The sequence below is a fragment of the Saccostrea cucullata genome, unplaced genomic scaffold (assembly GCF_032062105.1).
Source record: "Saccostrea cucullata isolate Sc308-1 unplaced genomic scaffold, CSIRO_AGI_Scuc_v1 ctg6872, whole genome shotgun sequence".
Classification (NCBI taxonomy): domain Eukaryota; kingdom Metazoa; phylum Mollusca; class Bivalvia; order Ostreida; family Ostreidae; genus Saccostrea; species Saccostrea cuccullata.
This window is the reverse complement of record NW_026931163.1, coordinates 22800-46583: the sequence shown is the minus strand read 5'-3', so window position 1 is coordinate 46583 and position 23784 is coordinate 22800. Positions and strand designations below refer to the sequence as shown.

The 23784-nt window shown below is 34.7% G+C and overlaps 2 protein-coding genes across 3 annotated transcripts; one reads left to right on the top strand and one right to left on the bottom strand.

Annotated features, from left to right (window-relative positions):
• Positions 1-533: 533 nt before the first annotated feature.
• On the bottom strand, positions 534-12679 carry LOC134231617 (caspase-3-like). Of its 2 annotated transcripts, none has more exons than XM_062713602.1 (6): positions 12601-12679; positions 9834-10156; positions 9399-9616; positions 8351-8474; positions 4508-6590; positions 534-578 (listed from the first exon to the last, which is right to left on the bottom strand). In XM_062713602.1, exons 2-5 carry the CDS (start codon positions 10138-10140, stop codon positions 6274-6276), a joined length of 966 nt encoding a protein of 321 aa, XP_062569586.1. In that variant the 5' UTR covers positions 10141-10156; positions 12601-12679; the 3' UTR covers positions 534-578; positions 4508-6273. The 2 variants fall into 2 exon arrangements, with proteins under 2 accessions (XP_062569586.1, XP_062569585.1); XM_062713601.1 differs by having other exon boundaries at positions 12468-12666.
• Positions 12680-12750: 71 nt separating this feature from the next.
• Positions 12751-23138, top strand: LOC134231618 (vezatin-like). The gene is made up of 13 exons (XM_062713603.1): positions 12751-12994; positions 13370-13498; positions 13614-13712; positions 13948-14093; positions 14936-15229; positions 15902-16051; positions 18212-18362; positions 18828-18903; positions 19069-19279; positions 20378-20559; positions 20675-20778; positions 21368-21448; positions 21819-23138. The coding sequence occupies exons 1-13, from the start codon at positions 12950-12952 to the stop codon at positions 22539-22541; spliced, it is 2391 nt and encodes a 796-aa protein (XP_062569587.1). The 5' UTR covers positions 12751-12949; the 3' UTR covers positions 22542-23138.
• The last annotated feature ends 646 nt before the right edge of the window (positions 23139-23784 follow it).

The following is a 23784-nucleotide window of genomic DNA, read 5'->3' as shown; positions in this document are numbered from 1 at the left end:
CACAATTTTTGTTTCCCTTTAGCCATAGATGCTTTGTGCCAAATTTGGTTGAAATTGGTGCAGTGGTTGCAGAGAAGAAGCTGAAAATGTTCAAATGTTAACACACGATGGACGACGGACGACGCACGACGACGGACGAAAACGGATAGCAATAGGTCACCTGAGTTTACTCAGGTGACCTAAAAAGTTATCAAACCAGGATCTGTTTTTTATCATACCGATTATTTGAAGGAATAATTACCAATTTTTACATTTTTTTCAAAGTGCGTAATATGGTCGATATTAACGCACTTTGAAAAAAAAAAAAATTTTTCAAAGTGCGTTAGCTTAGTCCCAAATTTTAACGCACTTTGAAAAATTTTTTCAAAGTGCGTTGTAACAGAGCATGCTCTTGCATATCTAATCAAATAATGAGATATATGATATATATGCAGGTGATGATGATATATTGCTGCATAAGTAAGGGAAGTTGACGATAGTAACGGTCATCATAGAGCTTGACGTGTAATACTGCTGTGAATTGATAAGTTGGATTTAAACTTCAGAATTTATTGTTTGTCTAAAAATATAAAGAATGACTGCACTTAAGGACGTTATATGGAACCTTTTCGGCTACCCGTTTTAAGCTTAACATTACAATATATCGCTAAATTATTCTATGATTAATGTGCAAGCATATGCTTTTGATATTTATTTCTAGAATTTTTCGCCGTGCATATTTCTATAATTACATACAACGCTATTGAAAAGAACATGTTTAAGCCATAAATTCCGGAAAATTGAACTGGACCGCTTTCGATTTTAAGGTCGCAGCAAAGGGGCGGAGACATTAGTCTAGTTCAACCAGACGCTCGGCTGTCTCCGTGAACTCCGACCAGCAGAGAGTCTGGTAAAGAATCACGTAAGCGTTTGTAACCGTCAGAGGGCGCTATCTTGTTTTCGTTTTAAAAATCCTTTTTGTAATCAAACGTTCAAGACGTTTCTTCTGCTTGATTTTGACTTTATATTAATAAACTGGTCTTTATTAGGGATACAAAAAGAGAAATTACTATATCAATCGAAGGAATGTGTATTACGCAGGTAGGGCTACACTACTTTCACTTTTGCTTTGTACAGAATATTTGCAAGACATAATAAAACACGCTTACCTATAACTGAAGGGCATTACCGTAAACAATTCCTCTTTAACGGTTTTAACTTTTAGACATATAACTTTCACATCTTTAAGTTATTTTTCTGTTGATTTATCATGTATTTGTTTAAATCTTGTAGGTGTGTTCTTTTCAGCCAATCAAAAACTTTACCAGAATTTCAGTAAGCCTCGTTTTGGCGTTACAAACGATATATCAAGTATCTTTACCAGACCCTCTGGGTGGTCGGAGATTTACGGAGACAGCCGATGGTCTGGTTGAACGAGACTACGGAGACATTTAAATCGCATGGAAAACGATCATAAGCACATAGTTTTCCGTAACTGATTTATATTACATATGAAAAAGGCGGAGAGGAGGGCTTTGTGTTCATTGTGTACAAAAAATAAATGATTTATAACCATGCCTATAATTTCATTAATTTGTATCCACGTAAGTAAGTAAAGTTAGTACAGAGCAGAACGTACATTAAGAGGAAAACAAAAAGTTCATAAAAATAAATGCAATTGTGATAAATATATGTCTGCATTTTGTACGCTTAGGTTGGTAGTGTCTGAATTATTGGTAGATGAAAATGACACTGAAATACATTTTTATTTTCTGAACATAATGGACTGTCTTAGCATAAATGAAAAATAATTTGCAGCCTGTCTATAGGATAATCTGAAATGAGTACACACAGTAAATCCATATATGACATGCCATTTGATTATTGGCAGAGTTAATTTTCAAAAGAGTTTTGATCGGTATTCAGAGTACAAAGGACATTTGCATTAAAGAAAATGAATTTCGGCTTCTACATTATCAAGCACTGCATAATTTTCTCCATCTAACGTTCTTTTAAAATTGGAATGCTTAAAATCTCACTGCTCATGTATTATTTGCTGTCAAGCAGAGAATTAACTACTAGTAAATCTTAAAATAATTATGTGTTCGAACCTAAAGTGTATTTAAAAACCAGAAGTCTCTGTCGAGACTGAAGCTCTACTGGTTTGAACTTATAGCAAAGGAAGAGAAAAGTACTTAAGCAGCTGGGATTTGAAACTAAATAGAAAAATGATCGTTGATAAAGTCTCTTTAGGTTCTTAGTGTAGTCTACTTGTGTGCCAAGTTATACTGAAATCAGACAAAAACTGTAGGAGGAGTAGCATTTTGAAACAATTTTACAGACATTTCTATTTTTAGTAACCATGGCAACACTGTTCATCGAAATTAAAATTTGATACACAGAATTATGTATCTTAGTATAGTCTAATTGTGTGTCAAGTTATATCGAAATAAGACCAAAACTGTAGGAGGAGTAGCATTTTGAAACAATTTTACAGATATTTCTATTTTTAGTAACCAAGGCAACATCGTTCATCGAAATCAAAAACCAATAAACAGAATTATGTATCTTAGTGTATTATACTTGTGTGCCAAGTTATACAGAAATCAAACCAAAACTGTAGGAGAAGTAGCATTTTGAAAGAATTTCACAGAAATTTCTATTTTTAGTAACCACGGCAACACCGTTCATCAAAATCAAAAAACAATACACAGAATTATGTATCTTAGTATATTCTACTTGTTTGCCAAGTAATACTGAAATCAGACCAAAACTGTAGGAGGAGTAGCATTTTGAAAGAATTTCACAGAAATTTCTATTTTTAGTAACCACGGCTTCACCGTTCATCGAAATCAAAAACCGATACACAGAATTATGTATCTTAGTGTAGTCTACTTGTGTGCCAAGTTATAATGAAATCAAACCAAAACTGTAGGAGGAGTAGCATTTTGAAAGAATTTCACAGAAATTTCTATTTTTAGTAACCACGGCAACATCGTTCATCAAAATCAAAAACCGATATATAGAATTATGTATCTTAATGTAGTCTACTTGTGTTCCAAGTTATACTGAAATCAGACCAAAACTGTAGGAGGAGTAGCATTTTGAAAGAATTTCACAAAAATTTCTATTTTTAGTAACCACGGCAACACCGTACGAAATCAGAAACCGATACACAGAATTATGTATCTTAGTGTAGTCTACTTGCGTGCCATGTTATACTAAAATCAGACCAAAACTGTAGGAGGAGTAGCATTTTGAAAGAATTTCACAAAAATTTCTATTTTTAGTAACCACGGCAACACCGTTCATCGAAATCAAAAACCGATATCACAGAATTATGTATCTTAGTGTAGTCTACTTGTGTTCCAAGTTATACTGAAATCAGACAGAAACTGTAGGAGGAGTAGCATTTTGAAAGAATTTGACAGAAATTTCTATTTTTAGTAACCACAGCAACACCGTTCATCGAAATCAAAAACCGATATACAGAATTATGTATCTTAGTGTAGTCTCTTTGTGTGCCAAGTTATATTGAAATTAGACCAAAACTGTAGGAGGAGTAGCATTTTGAAAAATTGTTTACAGACAGACGGACAACAGACGGACGGACGCCGGACGCATTACTATCGCATAAGCTCTTCTGGTCTCTGACCAGTAGAGCTAAAAATGACATTTTCACTTTATCTTAATAATCTTGAATAATAATTGTGGACTTATTTAATTAGTAACGGAAAAATAAAATAAAAAGTTAAGTTTTTTTTTTGGTGTGACTGTTGGCTCCTATCCTGACCTAAAACTGGTCGGGCTCCCGTTTTCAAAATTTCTGGATCCGCCACTGCTATATGTACAGCATGTAATCAGCAAAAAAAAAAACCTCTTTCCTTTTAAATACCTCGAACAAAAACACTATAGCAAAAGAAGTCAACGTAAACTTTAAAACGCCAATAAATTGTACGCAATGATCTTCAATGTTTTAAAAATGGAAGAACATGTAGATATAAAAAGAATTTTCCAACGACTGACACAATGAAAGCGTATGGAACACTTGAATGTCACGTGAGAAAAGTGATTATAATATCAAAGGGGTCACATGGGCTGACACTCGTATCCTGCTAATTTAGTAGCTAACTCAAGCGAAGTTTGTGTACATTTTTTTTTTAAATAGATATGAGCCGCAACTTGGCCAACATTGTCCTTTGGATATGTATAAGTTTTAGTCAAAATACACGTTCTGTGCAAATGAGAAAAATGGCCAAGTTGCGGCTCGATGTAAACAATGTCGTTGAAAACTGGTAAGCATACATATGAATAACAATAGAAATGAGACAAAACTGTTAGACCCCCGTCTCAAAAGCTGGTGTCGCTCGGCATTATTAAATACTTTCATGTAATATAATATACCAAAACCTGCTCTTAAGATATTGTTTAATACCTATAAAACATAAATTTATTGAATTTTGGATTTTTATTTTGCGCAAAACATCGGGATCCAACTCTCATAGCTTAAGTGCACTCATTCTTTCACAAATATAATTTAGAATAAATTTTGCTTGGAACAAACTGAATTTAACAAAGAATTTTCCTAGATTGACTCACTTACAAACTCACTCACATCTAATCTGTGACAACTCCGCCCACTGTAGTACTGAGCAGTCAATTAAGGATAGAAAATGCATGAACAGGGGAATCTGTATGACATTAATTTACAACGCTGAAATTAGGTAGAGCTATGTACAACAAATTCAAAGAACACAACCCTAAGATCTAACCATTAAGTTGATAAAAAATCTGAGTAAATGACATCGATATTGCGATACAGCAAGGAAATGTCAAGAATTAGATGTTGCTACCATGCTCAAATACCCTTTCAAAACATCAAATAAAACAATTAATCTTCAACTACAGATGTCAAACACGATCGAAAAATAATGGAACAATTCTATAAAAATAGATTGATAATTAATAATAGGTCATTTAGAAACCCTCATAACACATAATAATAACACTTGGTTTTTAGTTTAACTTTTCAACTGATAAAAATATCCAAATGTGAAACAGATGTGTCAGACTCTGTGGTAACTTTTATCTCAAGCTCACCAGGATATATCACATCGACATAAGAACAGTTGACAGTGGACAAAAAGCAATAGGTCACCTTAGTGAATCAGGTGACCTAACAATAACATCTGATTTGGTCTTGATGAAAAGTATCACTTGGGTATCAGCCCTTACAAAAACCCCTAGAGTGGTTTATAACATGTTTAATGTCAATCTCATTTATATATTCGCCAAACAAGATTACATATAACCTTTTTGCATAAAATTTACAATATGTTAGTAGATGATCACTACTTGAATAGTAAAAATACATATAAAAGTGTACATATTAGTAATTTTAAAGATATATAATTGTTGTTTCTACATGCAACAAATTAAACTTAAAATAATGCATGTGTTATTTTATAAAATTTAACAACTTCTTTAAAATCCAATTGAAAACTATAAAACAAACATTATTTGATGCATGAAACTGTCAAAACCTCATAAAAAGATTACTTAGTTACAAGTATTTGATGTTAATTAACATTCAATTAAAACTTTTTTCTCTCTCAAACAAATTAATTTCTTCCAATAAAGAATGAAAATCTCGCATGAATGGAAACGGCACATTGGATACACTATGTAACAATATCAATTTAATATTATATTGATTATAATAATATTTTGTTTTTGGAAATTTTTATGGTAAATGTTACATGTAATGAGAAAGACTCTCTAGTGTTATCCTTAAGTTAAACACATTTATAATTTATTCCATGTTTACCCTTTTATCTTTTGGATTTGCCTCGTTTGATATTTTGTTGATATCCCTCAAACATCACAATGGTTATGAGTTAGCATAATAAAGTATAATAAGATGGAGTTCTATGGAAAAACAGATAAAAACATCAGTTGTGAAGTATTGAACATGAGATAAAGAGAATCTCCCATGACTTGAAGATGGGTATTATTTTTTTAATACGTTGTGGCTCTGGGATAAAGAAAACCCACATAACTCATTGGATACAAATCACATCCAACTACAAATCATGGGAGATCCTATATAATTATCTCAAATAGGTTTCCATATATTATAATTAAAAAATATTATTAAAATAACATAGTCTACAACAATATATAGGTCTCTGAGTAGAATTCCATCTTTGTTTATCGTGTCTTTAGCACCAGTTTCTTAGTCAGCTGATCTATATACACAGGCACCTCTGGTGGTTCGATAATCCAGGTTATATCTTATCGTGTCTTTAGCACCAGTTTCTTGGTCAGCTGATCTATACACACAGGAACCTCTGGAGGTTCGATATTCCAGGGTTTGTTTCTCTCGTCAGATTTGTAATGCTCCTTCTCAATGAAGTCCTCTAGTGACCTATTGACATTGAGAATGAGATCGGTCAGTTCAAACTCTTCCCTGTGGTCAGTGAGAGCCGTGACCTCCTTGTAGAGGGCGTACACAAACTGACAGGCCGACTGACCGTCAGTACTTCCTATATGGTCAATGTTCTCTCCTAGTCCTGACTTTGTTTCTTTTTTCATTCTATCAGTATAACCACCTGCAAAAAAACCCCAATTATTTATTTGATTTCATTTGTTTAATTATAGAAGAATATTTACATGTGTATTTTGTATGTAAAGTGTTGAAATCTACAGCATTCAAAATGTTAACACCATAGCACGGACAGGGAAAAGAAAGCATGCATTTCGACACTACAAAAGTTGAACGCCATGGAAGTGCAATTTCATTAACAAAAATTAAAATATCACACTCAAATTCAACAGAAACCATTGCATTGGTGCTTCCATTAACTGTATCTTACAGTAAAGGTGCATAGACACAGCTTTAAATTTAATATTTTCTGTATAATATTACGACACATATTTTAATAGCATTTCACACAAAAATATATTAAAAATCTTATTTCATCTAAAAGTTATTAAAACTTCAAATTTTTAGACGGGTTTGATTGGCATGTCCTTACACTTTCACAGAATTTAATTTTATTCTTAACCCTTAGGAAAGTGGCAATCTTGTTGTGAATAAATGAAAAATATTAAACCAATAATCCAAAAAAATCCAGAGTAGAAATGCTCGAAAGCAAAACATACACACAGTGTATTGTCAGTCTGTGCAGTTGTGGTGAGCAGACTCTCACCATTGAACGCATCCGGTGAATCGTAAACATTAACAATAACAGAGCTCATGCCATGTTTACAAAAATTGTGTACATTTCATGGGTGTGATCAATCTGCAAAACGCTGTACACAACACTTAGCTCGGAATGACGATACTTGTGAAGGAGTTTTGCTTTCTAACATTTCTACTCTGAATATAATTATTTTTCTGGATTAAAGTTTTAATATTTTTCATTAATACACAACAAGATCACCACTTTTCCTAAGTATTAAGAATAAAAGTAAAATTTGTGAGATTGCAAGGCTGTGTCAACCAAATGCATCCAAAAATTTGAAGTTTCAATAACGTTTCGATGAAATAAAATTTCAATATATTTTTGTGTGAAATACTATTAAAATATATAAGTCGTGATATTATACAGAAAATATTAACTTCAAATCTATGTCCATGCACCTTTAAGGATATACATGTACAAGGAGTTTAAAATATAAAATTTAATCACATCTGCACTCAAGTCAAGGAGTTACAATGTAAATATATACATAAACAATGAATCAATATATTTAAAAAGATAACTGCAACCATGTGTGCAGACAAATTTTCAGAATGCACTAAATTCTGTATTTGAAGAGCAGTAACACCCCCTCCTCCCTAAATCTTACCTGAGACAATGGAATAATAATAATAGATAAGTATGTCAGCTTTTATAGGGTCCTCTGTATTGGGGAGGGGGGGGGGGGGGTTAGTAACAACCCACCCCACCCTCTCTAAATCTCACCAGAGACAATGGAGAATGGAGTGATAGATAAGTATGTCAGCTTCTATGGGGATCTTCTATGGGGATCCTCTGTACTTGGTGGGCAGTAACACACCCCTCTTCCCTAAATCTCACCTGAGACTATGGAATGATAGATAAGTATGTCAGCTTCTATGGGGGTCCTCTGTACTTGGTGGGCAGTAACACACCCCTCTTCCCTAAATCTTACCTGAGACAATGGAATGATAGATAAGTATGTCAGCTTCTATGGGGGTCCTCTGTATGGGGGGGGCTAGTAACAACCCACCCCACCCTCTCTAAATCTCACCTGAGACTATGGAATGATAGATAAGTATGTCAGCTTCTATGGGGGTCCTCTGTACTTGGTGGGCAGTAACACACCCCTCTTCCCTAAATCTCACCTGAGACTATGGAATGATAGATAAGTATGTCAGCTTCTATGGGGGTCCTCTGTATTTGGGGCTGTAGCCCTTCATCCTTAAGAAACAGGGATCTATCTTTCTGGTCCAGGTTAGGGTTACAGGTCTGTAGATAAAACACAAAGTTTGTCTCAAAAAAAATTATTCATAAGTAAAGTGAAGTTTCAAACCAAATGATTGCTTGGTTGATATTTAACATAACAGGTAGTCTTTTTTGTGCCCTTCTATATAATACACTATAGGTGCAAAATTTAAAATCTCTGATCTTTCTATCACCCTGAAAATGTTGGCTCAGCTTCCGGAGCAATAAAACTAAGATGATCTCACTTTAATCTAAATCTAACTTTTTGACTGTTTACTCTATAATTATGTTAAAGTGAGACTAAGATCAAACATGGCAAAAGTGAGTTTATTTCAGTTTTATGGCCATGGCGCCAGATCTGGCATTCACCACATGTCTGATAGTGTACATCCTTATATGCATTATCAATTCAATGCCAAGGTGGGCACCAAAAGACATAGTTATTTGAGAATGGACATGCTCCAAAAACCCTAAAGTGGTTGTATGTCCATATAATGTAGGTCTGAACCAGCACTAGGTGGAGTCTGTTGAATCAGTTACCATGACAATTAGTTGTGATGAAAGCCGTCATACAACCTCCACCTCTGAATGCTGTGTTTTACACAGGTGAATATAAAGAGGGGGGATAAGCAGTCCATTTTATGAGTGGGTTCTGTTGAGTATGATACTCAGAAGGAATCCACAAAATCATTATTTGACACAACATGTCACCTGATGCTAGATGGAAAATGTGATTATGATGAGCATTGAGGCCCATGGGCCAACAGTGTTTTACAATAGTCATCCTGCATGTATGTTTAAGTCCTTTTAATAATGATATACCCCAGACATCGTAAATCACCGGTTCTTTTAAAAGATGGCTTTCAGAATTTCCATATTCTCAAAAATCGGTCTCTACAGGAATACTAGTACAATTAAATATAATAAAGGAATATAATTAAAGTGTACCTGTATCAGGAAAACTTTTGGTTTGAGGATCAGATGTGGACAGTGGTTTCCTTTGAAGTAAAGCAGCAATTCATTTACGGAGAACTTTGGAGGTTGTTTGTTCCGTGGTTTGTAGCCTTCTATTGGATCATTGGGTAAATAGAAATACCCCGACTCCCCAAACGCCAGCACAACACACACAAAGATCTCCGAATCCTTTGTTATCTCTTTGTTACTGGCTAAAAAGAGATAAAATCAATATTTAAAAAAAACATATAGAACTAAATTGATGTCAAGCTAAATTTAACAACCAAAAAATACATATATAAAGATCTGCACTGTTGAAAATGTTGAGAGTAAAAAAAATTCAGAACAGCATACTAAAAATACAATATAACATATTCAAAATACAGTAACTACACAGATATTCTTATATCCAAATCCACAAACTCTTACCAATGTTTCTCAGTTCCTTTTTCAGGTTTTCTACAGAGTTCAAAGGATGACCTTCCTCCTCCGAATTCCTATCACTAATGACGTAGGGGACTGGATGAAATCCCGGTAATTTTTGGAACGTCTTTGTAAGTAGGTCAACATCCCTGGAGGCTGATGGTCGCTCATGGCTGAAGAGGCCAAAGTGAGTCTTTCTGATGTCCACAATTACAGGTTTACAGAGGTGACCTTTCCCACCAGGGGTTGTTTTATAGGTGCTGGACTCGTATCTTTCTTTGGAAATTTTTACCACGGCTGACGTTCCCAACATGTTATTAAAATCTTATCTGTTGACAAATAAAGAATTAAACATTAATTACTTTTTCTGTTTTTTTTTAACAGCACTCAGTTCAAAAATATTTTTTCATTTGTTGCCAGTAAAAGTCCTCTATATAAACATGCTAAGAAAGAAAAGTGACCTTGATATTTAAGTCAAAGAATCACAAGATTATCCCAAATTTTTAATGCTCCTACTTAGATACAAATGTTAAAGACAACAGAATTGACACGCCTGATTGTGTCTTAACAAAGCCTTCCTGTACATGTCTAGAAATATGGTTTAATATACATGTATTACAGACTCCATGTTTAGCAATATTCATCCAAGCAATCAGTACATACACAAGGTTTAATTGTTAAAAGCTGGCCCCAATATTTGGTCAAAGTGGCCAATGAACAATGATAATATATGTGCTAGCTAGCTAAAGTAATTTTATTTAACTGGAGGTGCATCCCTAGAGCCCTGAGATCACCAAATGATACCCAGCCTCCCATATATAATATCTGATCATGATTATAATGGTTAAGTCCATGTTTTGTTCTGGGAGATAAAAATAAGTGTCAGATCAAACTAAAATAGGAGGTCCACAATGGCATATGATTGTGATATTTTAACCTAGCTGATTAAGAATCTGGGTATCGATCATTCAATTTTACTCAGTGGTATAGGAAGAATTGTGGATAACAGACGGGTACTTACCATTCAAGATTATAAAAAGTGTCCATGTTTTTGCTATGGGAAACCCAAAATATGAATCCGATCAACAATCAAAATGTAAAATAGGAGATACCCAATTAAAGGTACTTGGACACAGATTTGAAGTTAATATTTTCTAATTTTTTTCTGTATAATATCACGAATTATATATTTAAATAGCATTTCACACAATAATTAATTAAAAATCTTATTTCATTTGAAAATTATTAAAACTTCAAATTTTTTGGCGGGTTTGATTGACACATCCTTGCACTTTCACAAATTTTAACCTTATTCTTAATCCTGAGGAAAAGTTGCAATTTTGATTTGTATTAATGAGAAATATTAAAACTTTTATCAAGAAAAATAATTTTATTCAGAGTAGAAATGTTAGAAAGCAAAACACCTTTACAAGTATCGTGATTCTGAACTAAGAGATGCGTACAGAGTTTAGCAAATCGAGTACACTCGTGTTATGAACACAGTTTTTGTAAACAGAGCTAGAGTTATGTTATTGTTTATATTTAGAATTCACCGGGTGTATTCAATCGTCACAGTCTGCTTACAACAACTGCACGGACTGACAATATATTGTGTGTTTGTTTTGCCTTTGAACATGTCTACTCTGAATTTTCTGGATTAAAGTATTAATATTTTTCATTTATACAAAACGAGATTGCCACTTTTCCTAAGGATTAAGAATAAAATTAAATTTGTGAGAGTGCAAGGATTAGATAGAATGTTCTATCGTTAAAATGATATTGTCCTACGGACCCGGTTTAACGATAGAATTCGTTCCGTGTATTCATAATGTAGCAAAAGAAACACGGGCGATAACTCGCATAGTGCATTTACTAGGAACAATCTAGAGAGTTCCGAATGTAAACATGGAGGTAATTTGAATCGAGAGAAAAACGCTGAGAAAATGAATTGGATTTTCGTATTTATATGGATTATTTTTTGGGATAAAAGGCATAAGCAATCTCAAAAAGGTTTGTTTTAATTATTTTGGTAGTTATTCCCAGTGCAAATCATTTCATATTCCTCAAAATCGTTTCGGAGCGGATCCGCTCCGATTTGCTACATTAGAAGTATATGGGACGTATTCTAACTGTGGTGAGGGCTTGTACCGAGACACAGTTAGATTATTCTAACTATGCAAGGATATGTCAATCAAACCCGCCGAAAAATTTAAAATTACAATATCTTTTAAATGAAATATGATTTTTAATTAATTTTTGTGTAAAATGCTATTAAAATACATAAGTCGTAATATTATAGAAAAATAATAACTTCAAAACTGTGTCCAAGTACCTTTAATGGCATTATCCAACAAGTTAATGAAGTTATCTATGAAAGTCTCATTAAATACAGATGGGTGTACAGCTAGATGGACGTATACCCCCACCACTTTACTATACTCTCCTGTTTTTCAAGTGGGGTAGGGGGAAGGGTGTTGTGAATATAGCATAATGTCAGACAAATTGTGATAAAGTTCTACTTAGACTAGTTCTAACACAAAAATTATGACAAAACCTTTTCTTTATGTCTTTGTTTCAAATTATTTAAAAGATATTACCCTAGAAATACCGTTAGATTCTACAAATGTGTAATGTGTCTACCTGTCTTGAGTCTGTTTACAAACAAATCTCTGCTATGTCCCATGAACAGTTAATTGCCCAAGACTTTCGAAATACGCAGTGTTCAGAGACTTTTAAATTACACAAATTTATATAATAATCGTCATATTTCAACCTTTAAATATCAATATTCCTTAAGTTAATGCTACATGATGATCTATGGCCATGATGATATTTCAACTCTAAGTTTCCACTTTCGTTTTCGCACGCGTTTGATCTTCTGTTTTCGTTTCATTTTAGTTTTAGTTCCATAAGAACAAATATTGTCAAGTTATTCTTATACTTACAGTTTTAATATAATTGAAGACTATATATGTCAATGGATCATAAAAATATACAATAAAAACTTATAAATGAAGTTTTTACTTTCGCTTTAAGTATTTTTGGCGCTAAAAGTCTTAATCATTGAAACGCTTTTTCAGATGATGGTGAGAATGGATTATTGGGCGCTTAATTAACGTTGAATGGAAAACATGGACTGCGATACTGATGAAGATGTTTTGTTTGAGGTATGTTTCATTTTCGCACATTTCCTGGAAAGTTTAGTGCATTATTAAAGTTGCATAGCTTTCAAGAAGCAAGTGCTCAATCACCAGTCAATCGCTATATGCAGCACATTGCCACAAAACTATTCTGTCTTGTCTTCTGTTCATCCACCAATCATGTTCATTATCAGGTCTGGTAGAGTCACTAGATTTAGCTACATAGCTTGAATTACCCACATAGCTTTATTTACCTTCCTGTGGAAGCTTTATTTAATTTTAAAAAATAACCCCGTTTGAATCAGCTAAAAAGAAGCCCTTAAAATCACAGGTCCAGCTGATACTCTGAAAAAATTAAAATCTTGATTTATTTTAAGCATATTTAGTTATTATTTTTTTCAGAATTCCCCTTTACATCAGCATCTTCTAGAGACAGGAATAGAGAACCTGATCACAGAGAAAACGCTAGCGAGCAGTACAGAGAGGGATGGGAAAAATGGGAGAAATGTACTCACATCGCCAAGCCAAGCGGTGAATTGATTCAATATACATGATTTAAAGAATACTTTCTAAATGAGTGCAATATGAAATGAATTTATCCATCGGAAATTCAATATTTTTAATTTCAATTCATTTTTCTTTTCAGAGGAAATCTGATGTGTTAAATAAATGCATGAAACATTTCCTAAATCTTCTCACACTCTTGTTGGGAATAAACAGAGTAAAAGAGGATGTTAATCAAGTTGTAAGTAAATTAAATGGTAATACAACTACTTACTAATAGCATCATAAGCATTTTTGCAAAGAAAAGGTCACAGATTTCAACATGTTTTGATGCTGAATGATAAATTACAAAATGAATTCATATATGATGAACAATTTTACACCATTTTAACAATGTAATATCCAAAACATTCTTCCTTTTCTCTCACAATTGAAATATACCTGGAGCATCATCATTCGATCTTGTTGTTATACAGAAACTGTTCTACAAGCGGAGAATCTTGGACGCTGCTCTGACTTATGAGATTTTGGAGGAGGGGGATCGGAGTTACCTGGAACATTTCTCTGGACTGAAGCAGACAGCTGATTCGGGGAAACAGGACCCAGCTCTGACATCTAAAATGTTTGTATCTGTATATATCACACATACAGTAAAACTTGTTTATACCAAAGTCCTGGGAATCTGTGAATTAACCTCAGACACTATTTCAGCTAATTCACAAAAATTAATATTTGTTTACACTTTACAAGTTTTACTTTACTTGAATAGCAAAACTGTGTTTTTATAAGTTTCAGATGTAAATTTTTTTACAGATATTGAAATTTTTTAAAAATTTAATTATCAGATATACTTTCAAAATACCATATTTTGATAAAAAAAAATTTATCTTCATGTCAACTTTAACAAAATTTGGGAACAAATCAGTCAACATTGTTTTGATAGGGTAATATCAAAATTATGTTCAAAACCAAAATCATATGAGGTAAATAGAACATCTACACTGGTCTATGATTGTGTGTTTTCATATTATTTTGCTTTGTCCAATTTCCATCTCGTTGAAATGGTGTACATTTGACTGGCAGCCTCATGAATAAGCACCATTTCAACTCATACAATCAATAATATACAATACTGATTTTTTCCCTATATTAGACCTTTTATTATCTTTGCAGAATACTGTAAAATCACTTATTTTTGAGGTGTCAAAATTTTGGTTGGATGAAATAATATGGGTTCATGGCCAGCCATGGGGATATAATTTCATGGATGAAGAACTGTTAAGTAGTTATGTATGTGACAATTTACATTCCATAGTGGACATGAATTCATGGGTCTTCACATCTCAAAAACAAAGAAAAAAAAAAAAAACGCGAAAATGAGTGATTTCACAGTTTGATTGTATTTTGCTTAACCAAGTACTTTATTTTTGGTAGTAAAATATCAGTATCTATTTATTTTTCCAGAAGCATTATGCTGTGCATCCCTCTTTTGTCGTCGTACTTCTATGGACGATGGGCATGGCCCGATTCTTCCTTTCAATACACACACATCACAGACGCCCTGTCAGTCGTGATCGCTGTGTACATCCTGTATCTGACTGGGAAGGCCCTGTACCTGGCGTGGTATAAGTGGGCTCTAGAGAGACTGGCCCGGGGGGTGACAGAGATGTTAACCTGCGGGGAGGAGTTCTTCAGGGGGACAGGGAGGTGTCTGAGGCTGATACAGGAATCAGAACTCGTGGCCCGGGGCTTCACACTGTAAGATAATTCACTGTATTGTCCTCACACAATGATTATCATTTCACTATATTATGGGATAAATTTATAATTTTACATTTCATCTTAGGGAGTAAAGATTTTTAAAGACTTCTGGTATAATTGAACTATACTGTCTTAACTCTAATAGGGGTGGGGGGTTGACTAATGTAATGTGTTTAGAAAACAATTGTCTTTTGATCCAGGTAATTCTTCAGATGATGGGGGAATTCAAAGATCTTTGAAAATACTTGGATGTTTGTGCTAAGAAAAGCACAATTAGTTATAATTAGTTATTAATAATTAGTTATATCCTATAAGAAATTCATTAAATTTATTAAACTATGGATTCAAAATGACTTTGCTACATCCATGAATTCACTATATCCGTGTTCGTGCTAAACAAGTTTTACTATACTGTAAATCACTTTTTATTGGCAAGAACTTTATTTTCGCGTAATTACGCAGGACAGTGTGCTCACGAAAATTTAATTCTCGCGTAAAATAGCATTCCTTAAGATTATACAGAGCAATTTCACAATTCGTGAAAATTTTGTCTCGCTAATCAAGAGTCAATGACTACCTCATGAAAATGAGGTGTCGGGAAAATTTAGTGATTTACAGTACTTGAGTACCTAGTAAATATATTCCATTTTAAGTCTGTGTTATTTTTAGGGTGAGCCAGAGAAGTCCTCTGTGTAGACTTGAACAGAATGGAATGCTGGGATACCAAAGACAGTGTCCGCAACTGAGACGGCAGCTGTTTATCATGTGTAGAGACTGTATGATAGCTAGTAAAGATTGGACCGGTCAGTTGATCAGTCAGTAAGTCACGTCAGATCACCTGACTCTTTATATGATAACATTTTACAAACACCTTTTATTGCTAGATCCCCTCCTATAGATCAAAACATTTTATAGACATCCTTTACTACCAGCCCTCCTGACTTTTTAGGTCACCTGAGTAAACTCAGGTGACCTATTGCTATCCGTTTTCGTCTGTCGTCGTTCGTCGTACGTCGTACGTCGTACGTCGTTCGTAAACTTTTGAACATTTTCAGCTTCTTCTCTGCAACCACTGAACCAATTTCAACCAAATTTGGTATACAGCATCTATGGGTGAAGGGGAACAAAAATTGTGAATTTCATGATCCCTGCCCCCCTGGGGCCTGAGGGGTGGGGCCAAAACCACTAAAATTAATGCAATCTTTAAAAATCTTCTTCTTTATTCCTGGACATCAAGTAGTCAAACTGTTGGTATGAATTTAATCAGCATTGAGTCCTCTACCAAAATTGTGAAATTCATGGCCCTGGGGTCAGGGGTTCTAGTGCTAGGGTGGGGCTAAATAAGTATATAGTGAAAATGCATTATTTCTTAGAAAATCTTTTTCTCTGCTCCTTGGTATTAAATAAACCAACTAAGTAGATAGTTATGATGAGCAAGAGTGCCTCTACCAAAATTGTGAATTTTATGGCCCCAGGGTCAGGGGTTCTGGTGTTAGGGCGAGGCTCTATTGATTATATACAGTGAAAATACATGATTTCTTTGAAAATATTTTTCTCTGCCCCTGGGTATTAAATAAACTAACTAAGTGCATAGTTATGATCAGCAAGAGTGCCTCTATCAAAATTATGAATTTTATGGCCCCAGGGTTAAGGGTTCTGGTGGGGGGGGGCTCTATAGATTATATAGTAAAAATACATGAATTCTTTGAAAATCTTCTCCTCTGCTCCTAGATATTGAATAAACTAACTAAGTGCATAGTTATGATGAGCAAGAGTGCCTCTACCAAAATTGTGAATTTTATGGTTCCAGGGTCAAGGGTTCTGGTGTTGGGGGGGGGGGAGGGGCTCTATAGATTATATTGTAAAAATACATGAATTCTTTGAAAATCTTCTTCTCTTCTCCTAGATATTGAATAAACTAACAAAGTGCATAGTTAAGATGAGCAAGAGTGCTTTTACCAAAATTGTGAATTTTATGGTCCCAGGGTCGGGTTCTGGTGTTAGGGCGGGGCTCTATAGATTATATAGTAAAAATACATGAATTCTTTGAAAATCTTCTTCTCTGCTCCTAGGAATTAGATAAACTAACGAAGTGCATGATGAGCAAGAGTGCTTTTACCAAAATTGTGAATTTTATGGTCCCAGGGTCAGGGGTTCTGGTGTGTGTGTGTGGGGGGGGGGCTCTATTGATTATATAGTGAAAATACATTAAATCTTTGAAAATTTTCTTCTCTGTCTCTGGGTATGAAGCAGAGGAACTACCTATATAGTTATGATGAGCAAGGGTCCTAATCTTGCAGAATTGTGAATTTCAAGGCCCCAGGGTCAGGGGTGGGGGTGGGGCTCTACTTATACTGAAAATGAATTAATTGTTTGAAATCTGCTTCTTTGTATTTATAAAACATTTATTTATTTTTTGATAGGCAATTTTAAGGGTGCCTTTTTAAAATTTGTGCAATGTGTGGACCTCTACTGATTATTGCTGAATATTACTGATTAGTTGGAATGAATTTTTGTTCCCCTACCTTGCGTATGGGTATTCAGTACCCCTGCGAGGTGATCATGAATAATTCATGAATTTCCTTGAATTTTTCATGAATTTTATTCATGAATTTTATTCATGAAATGTTCATGAAACGTTCATGAAGATCCTATGAACTTATTATTGAGCATTTTCAAATCAATAAACCAATTTTAAGCTAAGCAACTGCTAAGTGTATTGTTATGATGATCAGTGGTGCCTCTTTCAAAATTGTGAATGCCATATAGCATCTGGCTTAAAACATGAATCAAATTCAGTAACTGGAAAGTTGTTGCAGAATGCTCAGGTGACCTATAAGGCCCGTGGGCCTCTTGTTATGATAAACATTTTACAGACACCCTTTACGGTTACCACTTGATGCACCTGACTCAATATTTTGATTATATTTTACAGACACCCTTTACCAGCTGACTCTATATTTTGATTATATTTCACAGACACCCTTTACCAGCTGATCACTCCATTAATTTCCTGGCCCACATTCCTTTAGAGGAGTATGGACCCTGTCTGCAGGTTGAGGGAGATAACTCCGTTTCCCGGTCACGCCTGGAGGAGGTGACAGATGGATTCTCTATATCAGCCATCAAGGTGTGTAGAGGTTTAGACACTATAAGATACTAACGGGATTTTTGTACTTTTTCTAAATACTACCAAGGGCAATAAGTACAAAAAAAACAACATACATGTATTATCATTAATGTAGGGTCAGTTTAGTACAATGTTTAAGTGCCAAGCCATTCTAAATTCCAGTCGATGAGTTTACACACAGGGGAGGGGGGAGCATCTCGTTGAGCTTTCTCATGGTAGGGCTAATGTTAGTAAAAAGGAGATTAAGAAATAATAACAAGAAATGCTCAAGAATAATAAGACGTGGCACCAAGACCTGAGAACTAAGTCAAAATTTTGATTTAAGTCTGTTCTCAGTTTATGGTTTTGGGGCCTGATAGGTGACTGCAGGTTTACTGTTCAAGCTTAATGCTCTGTTCAATGATGAAAAAGCTCTACTTGTTTTGTTGGTGTTTTACAATTTTTACGTTCCTCTATTCATGACAGGGAATTAATCATGTCTGTAGGCTGCAGTACTCGGAGTTCTGTAGATGTGTCGTTCTACGTGTACTTCAGGCTGTAGGTAGGTCTACACACTTCATCAGGTTATTAATATTTATAGTCCATCAAAGCTGCATATCATTTCATTTATCTCAGTTTTATAACATCAAAAAATATAAATGTATGGACCAAAAGTCATTAAATGTAATATTTATGATGGGGGTTACTTGTACTTGAAAAAATTCAGATTCACCAAGTAGCAGTGTTGCCCCAGAAACAGGAGGGATTCTTGAGAAAGTCTGGGGATGGATCAAAGAATTGGAGACCCTTCACAGTTACTACAGCAGTGTTACAAGTCTGTCAGACACGCTACCTCAAAAATCAGACCTCAGTCAAATGAATGACCTTGACATAGCAGTGCACAGCCTTGACCTTCATTTACAGGCAGCCTTACTGAGGTATTAATGAATGCAAGTCAGGTACAGTTAATTCTCGATAAACCGCCACCTTTTGTAATTTAGAAATCATGGCGGTATAATGAATTTGGCGATGAATTGAATTTCCCATCGTTTAGGAAACCAGAAGTAGAGTTACCGTTCTTAGAAATACAATTTAGTGTTTCTATTCTCATTATTACATGTACATGTACATATTAAAACATATTTCTAAGTTTTAAAATACTTCAAGTAATTTTTTATGTACAATTTCGCTAAAACAAAATGTGCAGTTATGAAATAAAGACAAGCACATGTGGATGCATGTAAATCTGCACGACTGATATTGAAAAAAAAAAAATGCTGGGTCGATCGTCGTGATATATTGCCGATAATATGTAAAATGAATTCTTGAATAAATTCATTGTTTAAGGCATCATTGTTAATAAAACGTTCACAATTTATACCGTATAATTATTTTTTAAGTAAATTTTGCATTGTTTAAAGCAGAGATCATCAAAATAATATCGTTATCTTGTTCTTAAACAACGACCGCCTTCGTGGCAAAGCCGTCACTAAATGATTTTTATTAAAGAGAAAACAAAATTATCATAACAGTTCATGTTAAAATCATTGTTTATTTAATTCTTATTTAATTATTTAATTGCATGTACGTTGCCTGGCTTTGCATGCTTTACAACAGGGATAGCGTCAACCAATTAGCCGCGCTTCACTGACCACATGCACCTGTGGCGGTATATCGAGATAATTGACACTAAATGGACGTTTGTTGTGAAAACAGGGTGGCGGATGGCGGTATGCGAATTTGGCGTTATAAAGAGAATTTTATATAGCAGGAAAAACGTTCTTGGCAAATCATGGCGGTATAGCGAAAATGGCGATGAATCGAATGGCGATAATTCGAGAATTGACTGTATTTATACACTGGTGTGATTACATGTATTTTTTTTCTGGTTCAATATTGCTTAATCCCCCCCCCCCCCCCCCAAGTAAATGAAATAAAGTAATGATGAGAAACTACATCAATCTCCAGAAACTCTGTTGACAAAATTTAAAGCAAATTAAATTATGTTGTAATTTTTTTTTTGATTGACTCCTCAGGGTCAGGAAACTGTCAGTCCTTTTAAAGCATTCAGCCAATCAGAATACAGAGATTAAACAAGACAACCAATCACAGGAGGTCGTCTGGGATCAAATCAAACAGGAACTACTGGCTTGCAAAGGATGCTGGGAAGAAGGATTGGAACGACTGAACAAGTTGTACAAAAACCAGCCACGCCAGGGTATGTACTGTACAAAAGATGTCAGAGGTTCTTGTACATGATTTTCCCTTTCAAATTAATACTTTGTGCCTACATAAGATTGTCTCTTTATACATTGTGTTTTGTTGACTAGCAGAAAAGACAGAAGAGGTTCCCCCTCAGACAGAGAATACTGAGACCCCCGTCCCTATCCCCCCAGAGGACCTGTTTAACACCAGTCCCCCAATCATAGAGGACGAGGTAAAAATGACAGGGAGAAAAGGGCAGTATTTTTAGCTCAGGAAAAAGCTGTACTTTATGAAAATTGTGTGACTATCCATTTCAACTGAATTGCTTCAAAGTTCATAGATCACACATTTATGTTATGGAGTACAGCTAGCTGCAGAACTGAAGTGTAAGTTATGGTTATATATTAGTCTTTGATATAATGCCACAGGTCATGTAATGCAAATTAAGTGCAATTTATGGCCTAAGATTTTCTCCATACCTTTGCGGAGAATTTGTTCACTTCCCAGCTTTGGTCAATAAAGTAATTTTCACTTCTCAATTCTAGACATATTTTTTAATCAAGTTGAACCTGTATGTTTTATCCACCTTCGACTTTTAAACCTTTATTGTTGTCTTTATAGATGAATAAACTCACTTTAATTTTCCTACCATAAGAAAATAATTCAAAAAGGGCAAGTTGGGATATCCTTGGTGAAGATACATGTACTTAAGTTCAACTGTATAACATTTTCTCTTTTCATTTCACAAAATGATTTTTACAAAAGCATTTGATGTTCGACTGTTTTGGAAAATGAAAATATATACATCATTCATGTTTTAGGTGTTTGAAGCCTACATTGATGAGGAAACGGAAAATGACCCAGATTACAGTTGGGACGAGTATCTCACACCCGAAGACAAGGTAATTAATTGTCTACTGTGTTAATAAAATGACCCAGATTACAGCTGGGACGAGTATCTCACACCTTAAGACAAGGTAACTAATTGTCTACCGTGTCAATAAAATGACCCTGATTACAGCTGGGACAAGTATCTCACACCAGAAGAAAAGGTAGATACATGTACTAATATGACTGTGAAATTTATTTTATGTTTATTAACTCAGGTTGAAATGATGAATACCCAGTGCACATGTACTGGTTGCCGTGTAAAAACTCGTTTAGCATTGTGTCATTGTAGGAATTAAATGGTATAAGATGGTTATGTTTTAATGAATCACACCAAGATAATTGTAAAAGAATTAAATATTTAAATCATCCTGGTTATTTCAGGAAAAGAAGAGGCGAGAGAAACAGGAAGCCCTGCGATTACTGACGGAATTGAAGTCGGTGATTTCTGTGAGAGCTCAGGAGATGGGGAGGAGAGAGAAGATCGCACAGGAGAGAAAGTACGGCCACACGACTTCAGAGAATCAGAGTGTGAAACAAAGAGATCTGACAACAGAGGACCAAGAGAGAAAGTACAGCCACACGACCTCAGAGGATCAGAGCGCAGAGAGGAAAGATGTGACCACAGAAGACTGGAAAGTGGGGCAGAAATTAATACAGAGGAGAAATTATGACAATGAGGATAGTGATGAAAATACAAACTTGGATTTATCTAGTGTTTCTTGGAATGAAGGTGTTCCCCTGCATGAAGAGCTTTGTCATGAAGAAGATCTGAGTTGTGACGAGTGTAAATTAGCTGTGGAACAGTTAAAAAGTGTGGAGTGTGAAAGTGATTTAGACTGTGGGCTACACACAGACACTGAAAATGATCATCTTTGTAAAGAAAGGATATTTACCACGGGTTCAGAGGAATCGGTCGATTGCTCTTTAGGAAGTTTTCGGGACTCTGTACCACGGATTGGAGTCCTACCTACACAGAGTCCAGGCTTTCAGTTTTCCTCCAGTCTGGCTGCCATGGCGGTTGCTAGGTCACGTGACTTTGGGCTGACAGAAGACACGTTTGGTGACAGTGAGTCAGAGACAGAGAACCAGGTGATTGAGGACTAGTCCAAACACGTTACATTTACACGAATCTGACTCACATAGTCTGATGACTGTTTTACATTGAAACTCATCACATAAGTACATGTGCAGTGAAACTTGTCGAATCCAGACTTTGTGTGTAATGAAATTTTTGCCTTATATGATGTTAACCTCCCTTTCACACAGAAGGGTTACTTTGAATTATTTTCAACATTCTTTCAATGCAAATGTAAGTCAGAAGTTTTACATGCTGAAAATTGCCCCTAGAAATTTTGCAATAATAATGCTTCATATAAAATATTTTATTTCTAAAACTTTTCAAAAATTTTTTTGAGCTGTAAAGTTGCATTTTTGCACTTTTCACCAAATTATGTGGCATAGCCATTAAAACATTTTAAGCTGTTTAACTATTAAACCAAATACATGCATCACATCTGAAGTGAGAGAGGTATCTATTAAATTTATGTAGCAAAGATAATAGAATTTTGGAAGAAAAGGTTTTTTTTAATTCTTAAACCAGAATATTGTTTAATCTGGCCAATTTCTTTTGAACCGACAGTGCGCAGATTAGACAAATAGACTGTACCTCTGGTTGTGTGTAACATCTTTACTAGTCTGTAATATTTTGGGAATGTGCAATAAAAGTTGATATATACATTTATCATCTCTTTTGACTCTTTTCTTTTTTATCTGACATGTACACATATAGGAAATAATCATCCACTGAATATTAAACTCTGGTTTTATTGTTTTTTATGAAGTTTTTAGCTCTACTGGTCAGAGACCAGAAGAGCTTATGCGATAGTAAGGTGTCCATTGCCCGTCTAGCTGTCTGTCTGTCTGTATGTCTAGCTGTCAGTCCGTCTAGCAGTCTGTCTGTAAACAATTTTTCAAAACGCTAGTCCTCCTACAGTTTTGGTCTGATTTTAATATAATTTGACACACAGTCAAGTAGATTACACTAAGATATTTGATTTCGATGAACTGTGTTGCCATGGTAACTAAAAATAGAATTTTCTGTGAAATTCCTTTAAAATGATACTCCTCCTACAGTTTTGGTCTGATTTCAATATTACTTGGCACACTAGTAGACTACACTAAGATACATAAAATAGTGCATTGGTTTTTTTTATTTCGATGAACAGTGTTGCCATGGTTACTAACAATAGAATTTTCTGTGAAATTCCTTTAAAACACTACTCCTCCTACTATTTTGGTCTGATTTCAATATTACTTGGCACACAAGTAGACTACACTAAGAAACATA

What these genes read in the sequence shown, in the direction of transcription:
- LOC134231617 (XM_062713602.1), bottom strand. Translation starts at nt 10,140, where the DNA reads ATGTTGGGAACGTCAGCCGTGGTAAAAATTTCCAAAGAAAGATACGAG. An exon ending in CAAAAGTTTTCCTGATACAG is followed by an intron (nt 8,475 to 9,398) that starts GTACACTTTAAT and finishes TTTTATCTACAG; the next exon opens with ACCTGTAACCCTAACCTGGA. An exon ending in CTATCATTCCATAGTCTCAG is followed by an intron (nt 6,591 to 8,350) that starts GTGAGATTTAGG and finishes GTTTTTTTGCAG; the next exon opens with GTGGTTATACTGATAGAATG.
- LOC134231618 (XM_062713603.1), top strand. Translation starts at nt 12,950, where the DNA reads ATGGAAAACATGGACTGCGATACTGATGAAGATGTTTTGTTTGAG. An exon ending in AAGAGGATGTTAATCAAGTT is followed by an intron (nt 13,713 to 13,947) that starts GTAAGTAAATTA and finishes GTTGTTATACAG; the next exon opens with AAACTGTTCTACAAGCGGAG. An exon ending in ATCTCACACCCGAAGACAAG is followed by an intron (nt 21,449 to 21,818) that starts GTAATTAATTGT and finishes TGGTTATTTCAG; the next exon opens with GAAAAGAAGAGGCGAGAGAA.